The following is a 13584-nucleotide window of genomic DNA, read 5'->3' as shown; positions in this document are numbered from 1 at the left end:
AGTTGGTTTTTCTTTTTCTCTTAGTTGAATTAAATGATCTTGCTACACTCAAGCATGCCCTTGGTGGTTTGTTGCTATTCCCACAAGTGGTATTTCAAAAATTTTAGAGTCAGTTTTGATTTCTTAAGAACTGACTGGGTTTGAGATGGAGCACACTCCTAATCCCTGCTAGGAAAGAAACACCATTTTTTGTGCAGCATGGTGGCAGATTGGCACCTGAGCAGATCTGTCACGAACACAGCGTCACTCCCCTGACTTGTGTATCATGGCCAAATGTATCTGGCTGCTGTGACCCCCTGCCTTCCATGGTACAAATAGCCATGTTGGTGCCTGGGGCCCCCACATCTCTGCAATTAAAATGTAAAATTCCGGTTTATTTTCATCTCAGCTCACCTTGGATGGCTGCGACTAGGTGAATAAGCAACGAGCAGAGCTGTCGGTTCCTACTTGAGCAATAAATACAGTAAAAACCAAGCGGCAAGTCACTGCCACTCCTGGGGCCGGCAACAAGACGTGTTTCGGGGGGTACCTCAGGGGTCCCGCCGCGGCATGGCTGGCACTGCGCTCGCTGCGCGCTCTCCCCTCGGCTGTCGGGACCAGGATCGACTGCTGCAGATGTTGAACGGGAAGACATCCCCTCAGCCGCTGGCAACCAAGGGTAAACCAACATGGCGCTTGAGGTCCAAAGGGGCTCCCTGGAGGAATAAATGAGGATGGGGGGGGAGGACGGCGGCGCCACAGCTGGTGGAGGGGGACGAGCACCCAAGGGTGGGTGACATGGCGGGTCGATGCACAGGGGACAGGGCCCAAGGGTCCCAGGCGGGTGGAAGCCTTGGAGCCTCAGCAGGAGGACGGGAGTGAGCAGCCCCTGTGGGTTTTGGCGGGAAAAGGCCTGAAGGGGTGCTGAGGGGGTGCTGACGGGGCTCTGGCGGTGCCCACCGAGGCTGCGCCCACCTCAGTGCCAGGGCCCGGTGGGTGACCCCGGGCAGCCGCGCGCCCGTGAGGAGCCGATGCCGCGGGGCTTCGGGGAGAGGCACCCCCGCCGCCCCCCGGGGGTTACGCGGGCTGAGGCGGCGGCGCGGCCCCGGGCGGGGCCCTGAGGCACCTGAGGCGGAGCGCGGGCGGTGCCTGCCCGCCCCGGGGCGCCCAGAGGCGGGTTGAGGGGGGGCCGGGGGGGGACCCGCGTCCCGCCGGCGCTGCGCCCTGCCCGGCCCCGCTCCGCTCCATGGAGGCGGCCAACGGGGCCCTGCCCGAGGGCTCGGCGGGGGGTTCCCGCGGCGGCGCGGCCGCCCCGGCGGGCAAGAAGGAGGTGAAGGTCGTGATCGTGGGCGACGGCGGCTGCGGGAAGACGTCGCTGCTGATGGTGTACGCCAAGGGCGCCTTCCCCGAGGTGAGCGGGCTGTCCCGCCGCCGGGCCCGGTCTGCCCGGGGCGCGAAGGGGCTGGGGACCGCCCGGCGAAGCGGCCGGTGCTAGCTGCGAGCTGCTGGGCCCTGGCTAGAAACTGCTTCTCTTCCCTTTGCAGCAATACGCGCCGTCCGTCTTCGAGAAGTACACGACCAGCGTTACGGTGGGCAAAAAGGAGGTCACCCTAAATTTGTACGATACCGCAGGTAAGGGGTTTTTCACACATCACGCTTTCCATACTCCCAGTCCCAACAGTATCGGGCGGCAAGAGGCAGTTTCTGTGCGGCTGGTGGGATGGGACCGTGCTGGGTCACCGACCTGGGACTGAGCCTGAAACCAGCCCTCAGGATTTTGTAATTTCAAACAAATAAACAGAAACTGCTTTTACCGGCATAAAACGCAGCTCCTGGGAACATGCCCTTATTTCTGTACCAGCAGCTTTTGCTGCGTCAACTTAAGCCAGACTGATACTCAAAGACTGTAAAGCTGGACATATTTTCAAACTGCTTTTCTACTATCATACTTTTAGCGTAATATCACAGTTAAGACTGCTAGAGATTAAAGTACAAACAAAACAACCACCATTACCTGTTGCGTGCATAGATGTGCCTTCCAGAAAAAAAAAAGGGTTGCTCATCTAATGGCAGTTCTAGCCATGGACTCATTCATTATCTTAACAACACAGTTGATGAAGAAAATCATATCAAATAGCAAACATATCTGAAGGTATTAAAACCCAGTTCCCTGATGCAAAGCACAATACAGTCAACCAGGAAAATATTTTAACCTCCTGCCACGTGTGATCACATAGTGAAGGCAAAAAAGGCTGGTTTCTGTTCAAAATAAAAAGGCCATAGCAGTAAAAGTTATTTGAAAATGCTGGTAGTTTGTTCAGGTTCACTTCAGGAACTTGTGAAACGCTTTGTGTTCAACTTCTTTCAAAGTTGCTAGACTGTTATCCAGCTGCGTTCCTAAATGAACCCTAAAATTGACACGTGCTCCGTTTCAGCTCAGTGTAAATCATCTGTTTCAGTTCAAGGCTGTGAAGTTGTTCTAAATTTGCACCAAGACAAGTAAGAACCGAATGCAGTCCATATTCATTTTTAATAGTAGTAAAACACACCTTCTTGCATACCATACATAATATCTGAATAGATAAAGGTTTTTTATCTAAAAGTGAATTTTATTAGTAATCTTTACTGCAATATAGTAAGATCCTGAGCACCCAATTTGCCATTATATCTTGTGTCAATGTTCTTGAGTCCAGTGATTTGGATAAGTAGTTTCTACTGAATGGCAAGGGTTTTGTGTTTAAGTCTTAAAGGAAAAGACAAGGTCTGAAATCTAGTGTGAGCAACCAAAGAGGGGTTTCCTTAGTATGGCATGTTGGCACAAAGAACTTGCCACAGTGAACTTGTCGAGTTTTCATGTTTGTTTGCTGTCGGTGTGGAATTTTTGCCTGTCACACAGTTCTTGATACTCGGCCAGCTCTCATTTAAAATCACCATGCTGCAGCTTCCAGCATTTGCCTTTGGAGTCTTTTCCAGGCTTTAAGGAACATGGGCTGGCTGCAGAAATGGCGGTAGGTAGGGCAAGTTCGCTATTGCAGCACTGAACTCTCGCAAGCCTGACATAAGTGCCCAGCTCCTTGCGTCATGCAGGGAGCTCAGCTCTGCGCAAGACCTGCAGCTGCCAGCAGCCTGGAGAGTGCTCGCTGAACCCGGTGCTGGCAGCTTATCACAGAATCATAGAATGGTTTGGGTTGGAAGGGACCTTTAAAGGTCATCTAGTCCAACCTCCCTGCAATGAGCAGGGACACCTTCCACTAGATCAGGTTGCTCAGAGCCCTGTCCAGCCTGGCCTTGAATGTTTCCAGGGATGGGGCATCTACCACTTCTCTGGACAACCTGTTCCAGTGTTTCACCACCCTCATGGTAAAAAATGTTTTCCTTATAGCTAGTGTAAATCTACCCTCTTTTAGTTTAAAACCATTACCCCATGTCTTATCGCAACAGGCCGTGCTAAAAAGTTTGTCCCCAGTTTCACCCGGTTTCCTTGTTCAGGAATGTAACTTTAGCAGAAAAGTCTACCCTTCCACATTTAGTTCACAGCTATAAATACTGCCTTGGACCAAAGCACTGCCTCATTAAAGAACAGCATTATTTTGTCTCTCATAAGACACTTTGGGAAGCAGAGATGCTGTTGTTGCCTAGTTGGCAGAGCTCTTTGCCATGAAAGAGCAATTGCTTTCAATTTCTCACCTGGAAACCTTGAACCCCAACATGCTGCACCTCCCAGAACAGTGTCATGGCCACCAGGCTACAAGTTGCTAGAGGTTGCTGACCTTTTCTCCTCCCTTCCTGTTAAATTGCTTTGCATAAGACACATGAAGATTATCAGGTGCAAACAAAGGAAAGACATTACCACCTTGGTTAAGGCATTTGCTTGGGGGGAGCAAGACTCAAATTTTGGTTCTGTTTCAAAGCTGCTTACATAGTTTTATGTTACAGATCGGTGTCATACTCTGTACTTCAAGCAGCTTTTCATCCTCTTTCTGAAGCTGGAAGTTATGCTAGAGGAAGAAGTCACTTGAGGACACATTTTAATCCCATCCTGTTTTTAATAATACAAAACTGATGCTAAGTTCCTTAAGGGTTGGACTAGGACCAAGAGTTTTGTCCTGTCCTCTAAATTCAGATAGTGAAGTAAGAGAAGAGCAAGGGGAGTGTCCAGTTCGGGAGACAAGAGAGCTCCTGTCCCTCTGCCACATGGATACAGCACGGGACATGCAGTTTTGCAATCAGTGTTTCAGTATGGTGACTTGTTTCTGTCATATCACACAGCAGCAGCTCATAAAATTCCTCTCTCAGCTGGGTGATGATCCTCTGGGTGTACAGCAGCAATTCCAGTTTAAAGAGGAGTCTAAACATAAATCTTGCTACTGGAAGTACAGTGGTTTAACAGTGCAGCATGTCAGTCATTTTATGAATCATCTTCTGACTTACTGAACTGCTTGAGTTGGCCTTGCTTTTTTCTAAAATCCTAAGACAGCTTTTGTGTTTTGCTTCTCAGTGTGAAAGGTTCGCAAATCATTCAGATTATCAGAAAGTCATTTAAATGGGATCAAAAGGATGTAAACCTATTTCTGAGGTGAAGGGCTTAAGCGAAGTGCCATGCAGCAGTGCAGGAGAGGAGTAGGCAAAGCTGTTCTTCTAAAAAGTGTCACTGGATCTTCATGATGCAGAAGGGACTTTGATATTTTTAGGATCTTGCTAAGAGCAACACTAGAGCTGCATGTACTTCAGTGTCATGGGAAGGTAAAGGACAGGTTCAGCTCCATGGGCTGTTTCAAGTTAGAAGGATTCTTTGTATTGTCAGCTCCTGTGCAGCTTGAGACTTTGAGCTTGTCCTACTTACTGAAGGAGGACACAAATAAAGTGCCTAAAAATCAAACATTTCAAGCTACAAAAGGTTGTGGGTTTTCTTTACAAGAATTTTGGTAACAAATGAAGTTAATGAGTTAGTCTAAAATATGCTAGAATAACAAATTTTTGTGAGACTTTTGTACTATGCCACTGTATCTTCCTCATCAGACACCTCTTGCTGTTGCAGGAAGTTGGTGGTATACATATGTGATGTGTAAAGGCTTTGTAATATCACTTGACTCATCTCCAAACAGGCTTTGCAGCTCCTTACTCAATTAAGTTTCCATTTCTTGCTGTGCTCGATAGAGGCAAAGGCATTGAGAGGTAAATTAACTTTGTTATTTTTTACATACTAAGGGAGCCGTGTTGATGCTTTAGTGGCAGCTCAGACACAAGGTTCAATTTTTGATGCTGTTCAGTGCAGGACTTTCTCAGACCAAAGAAAAGAGCTCTGCTGGGCTGGAGAGGAAGTAATGTCTCATCGTTGTGGGTGCTCACTCTGACTGGCAGGAAGCACACGCAAAGCCTCCAGCAGGGTTTTTCAGGTCTGTAATGACAGATACACAGTATTCTGAAGCCTTAAGAGAAATTTTAAAAGCTGGTATATGCAAGAATAATTTTCCGTAACTTTGAAAGGGAAGGTGTGCCTGAGGAAGACAACCCCCCCCCCACACACACACACTCCAAATGTCCTCTTCTATTGGTCTTATTCCTGCTAAGAACATATTTCCCAATTTTTTTTTAAACCAAGTAGTGAAAAAACATAGCTGGCTAGCTAATAACCATGGTATTCCCATAGAGCCTGCAGAATAACAAATCAAGGAGAATTGGATGCATTTCTGTGAGCCTGTGAGGGCTCACCATCACACGGTTCCATGTCGATCTTAAACCATGAGTGTGGAGTATTACAGATAACATGTGGCTGTATTTAGGAAGTGGTTGGCTGGTCTGGACTGGGTGGCAGGATATTATGTTCTTCCTTACTTGCTGGCAGTTGGTGGCGATGGACAGCACGTACTGGTAGACTCCTAGGCTGGGAAGTCTTGACTCTATCGTTTACCCTCAGTGGCAGTGGATGCTGAGCTGAGCAACGCGCAGGCTGGCACTTCTTTGGTGGTGAATTGTGAAGGGTGAAGAAGAGCAGAGGTGAATGTGCATGTGAGACCGAGATCTGTGGTTTCACTTCTTCTCCAGTTCACCCTCAACCATCACCTGAGGTCCCGCCCCACCATAGGGCCTGACTGTAGCGATGTGGGTTACACAGCACGTCACAGAGGCATGCAGGAGTGTGATCTTTGCAAAGAATTAGCAAATTTTAGGTGAATTCAGCTGGATGAAGTTTTTTCTTTAAAAAAAAAAAGCAAATAGGGTCTCTGATGCTACAGTGAATTGAGGCAAGCAGAGGAAAGTCACAGATACACAGATACTCTCACACGTATGTTTATGTTTAACTGATTCTTCCACAGCATGCTTTTTGTTAATTGGGGAAAGGAAACAGCTACCTGTGCTTGAGGAAGCACACTTGGGGGCTTTGCATATACAGTTAGTGCTCAGGTTCATTTTAAAACTCTTCTACTAGAAGACCTAAATCTGTGCCAAATTAGCTCTGACCACAGACTGAGCAGCTTTACAGAGAAGTCTCCCAGGCCCCTTCTTGCATTTCATCAGCAGCACTTAAGGACAGAGGGTGAAAGGGATTGTTTTCAGTGAGAAGGATGTCAGTGTTTAGACACAGCTTGATCTATATCCTGTTACATCCTCAGCAACTGAAGAACTGCATCTGAGCTCTTAGAGAATAGCTTCCTCTCCTTCCAAGTGAGCGCTGCAATCATCCGACCATAACACGAGTTAAGCAATTACCATCTAACCTTCCCCCTGTGCTTGCTGTACCACACCTTGTTCTGTGCTCTGTATTTGAAATTCCAAAGATACATGGAGCTGCATTTTATACAGCAGCATTTTCTCATGCATTTATTTTCTCAGTTTGCTTAAGAAAAACAACTGCACAGCTGGTTGCAAAGATGAAGGTGCAGTTCACTGGGGCATATCTACAGTTTCTGACTTGCAATACAGCATATTTGTGTCACAACACTGAAAACACCTCTTCTGTTATCCCATCCAGGAGAGTGCGAATTTAGCTGTATGTTCTGATTCCAAGCAAATGAACATGTTTCTTCCAAGGGGACAATCCTGTCTGCCTCACAAATTGCCAGCAATAACTTGGAAGACCTTTTCATTTTACAAGCTACATTGGTAGAAGCTCAGAGACATGAACTTGAACAGGGAAAACAGAGAAAATCATACAGAGCACATAACACTAGAGAAAGTTAGGAGAGAAAAAAAAACGGTTGGTACCTGATGTGTTTAATGCATTTAGAGGATTAGCTCAGCATCAAACTGTAAATCAGTTGCAGACAAGTAGGTGGATTTGGGAGAGGAAGAAGGGCTAAGCAGTACAGTCTTTGCTCTGAATGTTTATACAACATGCATAATTTTGTCAATTGTCTATTATTTCTGGATTAAACCTTGAGGGATCAATCCTTCTTCATTCTGCACCTCGCCCACGGAGCATGCTGCTCTTGCAGGAACTCAAATACAGAGTAATGCAAACCTGAGATTCCCGTTTTACAAACGTCTCAGGCAAACTGAGTAATGGCTTATCCAGTAGGGATTGCCTTGTAATAACCTGTTTCTCGATCCATCATTTAAATTAAGGTGGGGAGCAAAGTATTATAGAATTACTTGCCTTCTGGTATCTGCAATTCTTCAGATTGCAGCTACAGACAAGCATGTTGGCTAAGAGTGGTAAGTATGTGACTTGGGACTGAGCCAGGTGCCAGGGCGGGAATAATTGGTATAAAGTCAGGGCATGCTGAAATTTTCAGCATCCCTTCATTTGAAATATCAGTACAAAGATTTGAGATGTGTAACTTCCCTGTAGGGCAGTTTCTGGGCTGTGTGTACATTGTGATCATGGGAAGGAATGGCATTCCCGAGTCTCGTTTTGGAAATTTGGTGCATCACAGAGACATACCTGATTCCAGGGGCAGCATTCAGGTGGCAAATAGATCTTCTACAGACTGCTTAAATCATGATTTCTTCCTTATTAAGTCTCTGTAAAAATCTCAAAAGATTGGTTTTACTGAGCAGCCAACTATATCTGGTAATTACTCTCTCACAGCAAGACACCTGCAGACCCCAGTGTGGTGATCACTGCTAAGTTATATGTACAACAAAGGGAAGAGTACAGGTCTCAAGCAAATTAGCTTCCTCTTGTCACATCACGTGTTAGAATATCCCTAATCATAAGTATGACAAATCCCCTGCTTTTCCAGAATTCAGCAGCATCCCTAAGATCTGCTGTGCAGTCCTGCTTCAAAGACCAGTTAAGCCTGGCTCATGTTGCAGCACGTCTTGTAAAATCATGCATGGGGTGCTACAGGGAGCAGCAGTGCTAAAGGCACAGCGTGCTAATTGCTGCTGCTTCTCAGCTTTCTGGGCTGGGAAAAGCAAGTTTGCCACCAAGATTTTTACTTCAGCATTCGCATCTGGCAAATATGGTGTTTCTTCTCCTCGCAGCGTTGCATGTGCAAATGTATTTGGGAGAATGGAGCCACTGCCAAACTGCAAATGTTTTAATCAATAACTGTCAAATTCCTCTTGCTGATTTTGCTTGTGAGCAGCAACTTGGCAATCAGTGATTAGAACTGCTTCTATGTACTTAGCAGTAGGACAAAGCAGGCTTTTTATTAAAACTTGCCAAGGACATGTTTTATATTCTAAAGCATCAGTTTTGTCAGTGAAGAGGAATCTCCTGCATTTAAGGAAAGAAATTTTACAAGTGTGGAAAACTTGCAGCCTATGCAGTTATTCTTGAACTCAAGTATGGATCTTTATATATTCCCATCATACTGCTTGTTAAAGACAGAGGCTTCTTTCATCCAAAACATTCTCTGTGTTTCAGGGCAGGAGGACTACGATCGGCTACGACCACTTTCTTACCAGAACACAAACGTCGTGTTAATTTGTTACGATGTCATGAACCCCACTAGCTATGATAATGTAGCAGCTAAGGTGAGAGGCTTTCGTAATTGCTTCAACCTTTTAAAGGAATTGCATACACCTGATATATGACAAGATGTCAGATTAAAAAAGCCAATGCTTTTAGTGTCCCGTACCCTGGGCGTGTGGATGCACAGATCACTCATCACGTGCTGAGCTGCGGGTCACAGACCTTAGACCTGGAGCTCACCTCTCCGCAGCTCCTAAGTGCTCAGAGCTGGGATTGACTCTGCAGTACACTAAAAAGATCAAACACCAGCAGTGAGATCGCTGCTGTATCTGTAGCGATGTCACACGACCAACATCGCACACCAGCATTCTACATTCAAGCCTACTTCCACCCCATGCATATTTAACAACAGGGGAGAGATGTAAGCAGACGCCTGTCTGCGTTAGGATTTCTGTAATGCTCCAAAGTAGAAGTTAGCGTCCCTGTACAGAGCACCAGCAAAACAAAGCAAGACTCCGTCCAAATTCTGCTCCTAAATATGACTTTAGAGAAGCTCTTCTGAATTTAACCAGATGTTAAATAAGTACTTTGGCACAGTGACAGATGCCACCTATGTTTTTATAAAGCAGCTGACTTTGGGTAGGACTCTTACGTGTTTCTGTAATGCAAATAGTGCATGTCGGGCCCCTACCACTAGATTAACAACTTTCAAAACTCTGAAATTGCAACATATATTAAATACTGGTTCTGTTTCTTGGCTTTATTGTTTTGATTTTAGAAAAAAAAAAAAGCCAGATGTAAAAGTTTTGTTTTTCTACCATCAGTGGTATCCTGAAGTGAATCACTTCTGCCGAGGTGTTCCACTCGTACTGATCGGCTGCAAGACAGACCTTCGGAAAGACAAAGAACAGTTGCGCAAGCTCAGGGCTTCTAAGCAAGAACCCATTACTTACAACCAGGTAAATATAAGTGAATTTAAAGCGGTGTCCTCTTGGCAAAAGATAAAGCACACTTACTTCCGTGGCAGCGTTCCTCACAAGTACAATCATAGACACTCCAAAATTAGGTGACCGCAGTGTCCAGATAAAGAAATTATTGACAGTCAGCACTAACAGTGGTTTCTGTAAGTCCCTTCTGGAAGTGGCCAAATCACCACCCAGTTTTAGTACCAAAGTAAAGAGAAATTTGAAGAGTGTTTTGCATATCTTGGAGTGTCTGAAAGGACACTACTAGCTACACCTTCTAGGCTCATTACATCTCATTCTTGTTTCCTTTCACAGCTGGGTTACTACTGTTACAAATTTGTAAGCCCTGACAAGTTTGACTCCTTTCATAATTTTTATTAGCATACATTGCTCCCATCACTGGTACTTTGATTAGGATTGTGATAAAGACTGGAGATGCTAGGATACACACTACAGGATTAAAAATACTGACCATTCTGGAAAAAAATGTGTTTTGCAAACCCTATTTAAAAATAAACCCTTTCAAGGACAATAGCAAAAACATCTGCAAGGCTTCTCTAGCATAACAGGCTTTTGTTTGAAGTCTCTAACATAATCTTAAAAAAAAAATCTACATATTATCAAATGTTTTCAATTTAAGTATTATGAAGCAGTGAGACTTACAACTAGTGTTAGAACACTGGCATAGCTGTCCTAGGTACAGGAGAAACAGTGATGGAACAGCTTGTCCCCTGTCATGTGAGACCTTTCTGCTCTGGTCTCCCACTTTTTCTTTTTTTTTTTTTTTTTTTTTAAACTACACAGCCATCCTTCTCCTCTCATCTCAAAGCAAAACCAGCAGCTTTCGAACCATTTGAGACACAAGGCCGGGGAACAGGGTTAAGTGCACTACGACCTTGAATGAATCACTACTTTTTCTAAAACAGCAAGAAAAGAAACTGCAACTGCATCACCACTGAACCACGCTGGGACTATTAGCTTGTTTTGCTTGCACACAAGATGAGACACCCATCTTGTCGCTTCGTGAACAGCTGCAGATTGTCCCTCATTTGCATTAATAACTCCCTTCATCACCCTCATACATGAGGTTCAGGGCAAGGAACAGACACTTTTGGCAAGTCTGCTGAGGCCTCATGCAATTAAATTCCAGGGCCCATACGATGTACAAACTTTGTCTCCTATATGAGCCCTCCCACTTGGTTTTACTCCCCTTAAATATACACTACCTCAGTCTTTTACAGCTGATGGCATCTTGAGTCACGCGACGTGATGCTTCCAATGCCAGGCACAGAGGAGCTGAACAGTATCTGCCAGCACTGCAGCTTTACAAACAACTGGAAGGAGACAAACTTCACTTAAACATGCTGAAGAAAAATCCCGCTATAGAAGCCCGAGTGCTCAAGTGACCGCACTCCCAGGGCTTATACTGAATAAATGCAGAGTTTGTGAGCTGTGGGTTGCAGACCTGGAATTCACACTCCAAGGCTCACAAACATTCAAAACTGGGGGCTGACTCTGCAATGACAATAAAAGGATCACAAGCAAAGTAAGAAGTCACTGTGTTTTGTCTGTAGTGATTTCGCGCAACCAGGATTGCATGCAAATGTTTTAGATTCTAGTCTGTTCCCATTGCATGCATTTGGGTGAGGCTGAGAAACACAGGCACCCATTTGTGTATAGGAGGATTTCAGCCGAGCCCTAGTGATGCTCCAGATTCTGTTCTTGCATGTGACATTCATTACTAAAGGTGACATCACATAATAGTTAAGGCCAGGCCTGAAAAAAATACCGTGGTGTAGACATCTTATTCTCACTTAAGTATCTACCTCAGCATTTCTTTTAAACTAATTTAACACTAAGAAAGATTTTTACAGTATCAGCAGTCTGCATCTTAGAGTCTCCAATGCACGGAACTTAGGCCAGGCTCTAGATCAACATAGGGGAAAAAAACCCTAGTTTATTTAACAGTGCCTCAGTTTATTACCAATGCCACTTACACTCTAGCACTATATTCAGAGGCAGCTTCTTTCTTCCTGACCTCATGATACAAAGATGTACAAAATAATTCCCTTTCTTTGCCATCTCACCTTCCTTCTCTCATACACTGGGTTTACATATTTTCTTACCTTTTGTTCTTTCCAGGGTGAAGCAGCTTGTCAGCAGATTAATGCAGAAGTTTATCTGGAGTGCTCAGCAAAATGTCGTGAAAACATAGAAAAGGTTTTTAAAGAAGCAACCACCATCGCACTGAACGCCATGAAAAAAGCCAAGCGCCAAAAGAAACGGACAGTGTGCTCAGTGTTATGATCTGGACTGCAAGAAAGCATCGACTGTGTGAGAGCCAAGCAATTATTTTTAGAACAGTATAACTTGAAAGACCATTTTTTTTTCATTGCTTGTATTCCTAGAACTATTTTTATTTTAAAATTTTAATTATTTTTAGTATTTTTGCACTTTTCTTGCACTGCTCTCAACAAAGTTTTCAAAGCTCTTTATCAAGGTTAACTGATGCTGCATGCCTTTGTCCATCTGGCTTTTGCTCCTAACTGCCAACAACCACCAGTCAGGTCTTGGACTACTATTTAAATTGCAATGAAGAGCAACTGCTACTATATGACTTAATTAGTGGGGTTTCCTTCCTCTGCAAAAGAACTGTGGCATGTTATAACTACAATTTACTCTTTTTCAAGCAGAAAAGCCACACCTTTGAGAAGTGATGTTAGAGCAGCTTATCAGGCACCTTTGAAGAGACAGAAATGAAGTTTTGTCTTTACATTTTCAAATGAATTGAGTTGATGGCAACAGTGGCCTCAAGCTGCCCCCAGGGCGCAGTCGGAGCATCCACGACTCTCCCTGTACCACTGGGCCAGCTTTGCAGAGCTGCACCTTTAGAGGTCTTGCAAGGCCTGCTGCTGGAATAAAAAGTGGTATTTATCAATGGAAAGGCACCAGCTGCTCCAATTCAGAAACAGAGTTATCAGAGAAAATATTTAATTTACAGCACTCAAAGCTAGAAGTACTCCAAGCAGCTACTATGTGTAAAGGCAGTCCTGCAATAAACTGTTATAGTTTATTTAATACATGACAGATGCAAATATTGGTGCATGCTAGGAGAAATACTTAACTCACGTTCATTAACTGATGAAGTCATCTCTACTGCTATAAATTAAAATTTTCCCTTTTGTGATGAGGGCATCACTTGCCTGTTCTGTTTAAGGATGAGGGGTGCTCCCACTGCCCAACCTAGTACATGTGCCTCAAATCTTCTAGTTCTTTTGCACATCCTCTGGCAGCAAGATCTGAGATTTCAGGAGCAATCACTAGTTTGTAGCCATCATAAACCAAACCCGTGAGGATGAAGGAGGTTTCTGCAGTATGGGCGTTGCTGAAAGCTTTGTGTATAAGGCAAACTACAGCCCATCCTAAGGGAGAATATATAGGATTTGTGTAATGGTAACAAGACACAACCTTTTGCAAGAAAGTTCAGGCGGTGCGTGCCAGGAGTCTACTATAAGACAAACATTGCACATAGAGCCTGGTAACTGTACATCGTACAGATTTGTGCAACTTTATCCTCCGCTGGTTACATCACCAGCTGGTGAAAAACTCTGTTCTGGAGCGAGCCACCATTATCATTTTACATGCAGGGTAAAGAGATCTTGATCCTTGAAATCTTACTTTTTTTCCCTTTCTTCCCCTCACTTGTTCTGATTTAATTAAGGTTTGTGAATCCCTATGAGCTTAAATGGAAGATTAAAAAAAAAATTACAAGTTAGT

General features: G+C 44.6%; 1 protein-coding gene and 1 long non-coding RNA gene across 3 annotated transcripts; one reads left to right on the top strand and one right to left on the bottom strand.

Moving 5' to 3' along the window:
- The first annotated feature begins 1175 nt into the window (after positions 1 to 1175).
- On the top strand, positions 1176 to 13583 carry RHOF (ras homolog family member F, filopodia associated). Of its 2 annotated transcripts, XR_012631268.1 has the most exons (6): positions 1176 to 1390; positions 1524 to 1611; positions 8795 to 8904; positions 9667 to 9801; positions 11039 to 11353; positions 11950 to 12188. XR_012631268.1 is itself a non-coding variant. In XM_074886887.1 (5 exons), the coding sequence occupies exons 1-5, from the start codon at positions 1226 to 1228 to the stop codon at positions 12112 to 12114; spliced, it is 663 nt and encodes a 220-aa protein (XP_074742988.1). In that variant the 5' UTR covers positions 1176 to 1225; the 3' UTR covers positions 12115 to 13583. The 2 variants fall into 2 exon arrangements, 1 of the variants encoding a protein (XP_074742988.1); XM_074886887.1 differs by lacking the exon at positions 11039 to 11353 and having other exon boundaries at positions 11950 to 13583.
- LOC141951088 (uncharacterized) lies at positions 2513 to 11117 on the bottom strand. Its single transcript, XR_012631269.1, has 3 exons — positions 11034 to 11117; positions 7865 to 7944; positions 2513 to 5377 (listed from the first exon to the last, which is right to left on the bottom strand). It is a non-coding gene; the product is annotated as an uncharacterized LOC141951088 (long non-coding RNA).
- Position 13584: the final 1 nt, after the last annotated feature.

The sequence above is a fragment of the Strix uralensis genome, chromosome 17, assembly GCF_047716275.1.
Source record: "Strix uralensis isolate ZFMK-TIS-50842 chromosome 17, bStrUra1, whole genome shotgun sequence".
NCBI classification, from domain to species: Eukaryota; Metazoa; Chordata; class Aves; order Strigiformes; family Strigidae; genus Strix; species Strix uralensis.
The sequence above is the reverse complement of the archived record's forward strand: the minus strand, read 5'-3'. Positions and strand labels throughout refer to the sequence as shown.

What these genes read in the sequence shown, in the direction of transcription:
- RHOF (XM_074886887.1), top strand. Translation starts at nt 1,226, where the DNA reads ATGGAGGCGGCCAACGGGGCCCTGCCCGAGGGCTCGGCGGGGGGTTCC. An exon ending in ATGATAATGTAGCAGCTAAG is followed by an intron (nt 8,905 to 9,666) that starts GTGAGAGGCTTT and finishes TTCTACCATCAG; the next exon opens with TGGTATCCTGAAGTGAATCA. An exon ending in AACCCATTACTTACAACCAG is followed by an intron (nt 9,802 to 11,949) that starts GTAAATATAAGT and finishes TGTTCTTTCCAG; the next exon opens with GGTGAAGCAGCTTGTCAGCA.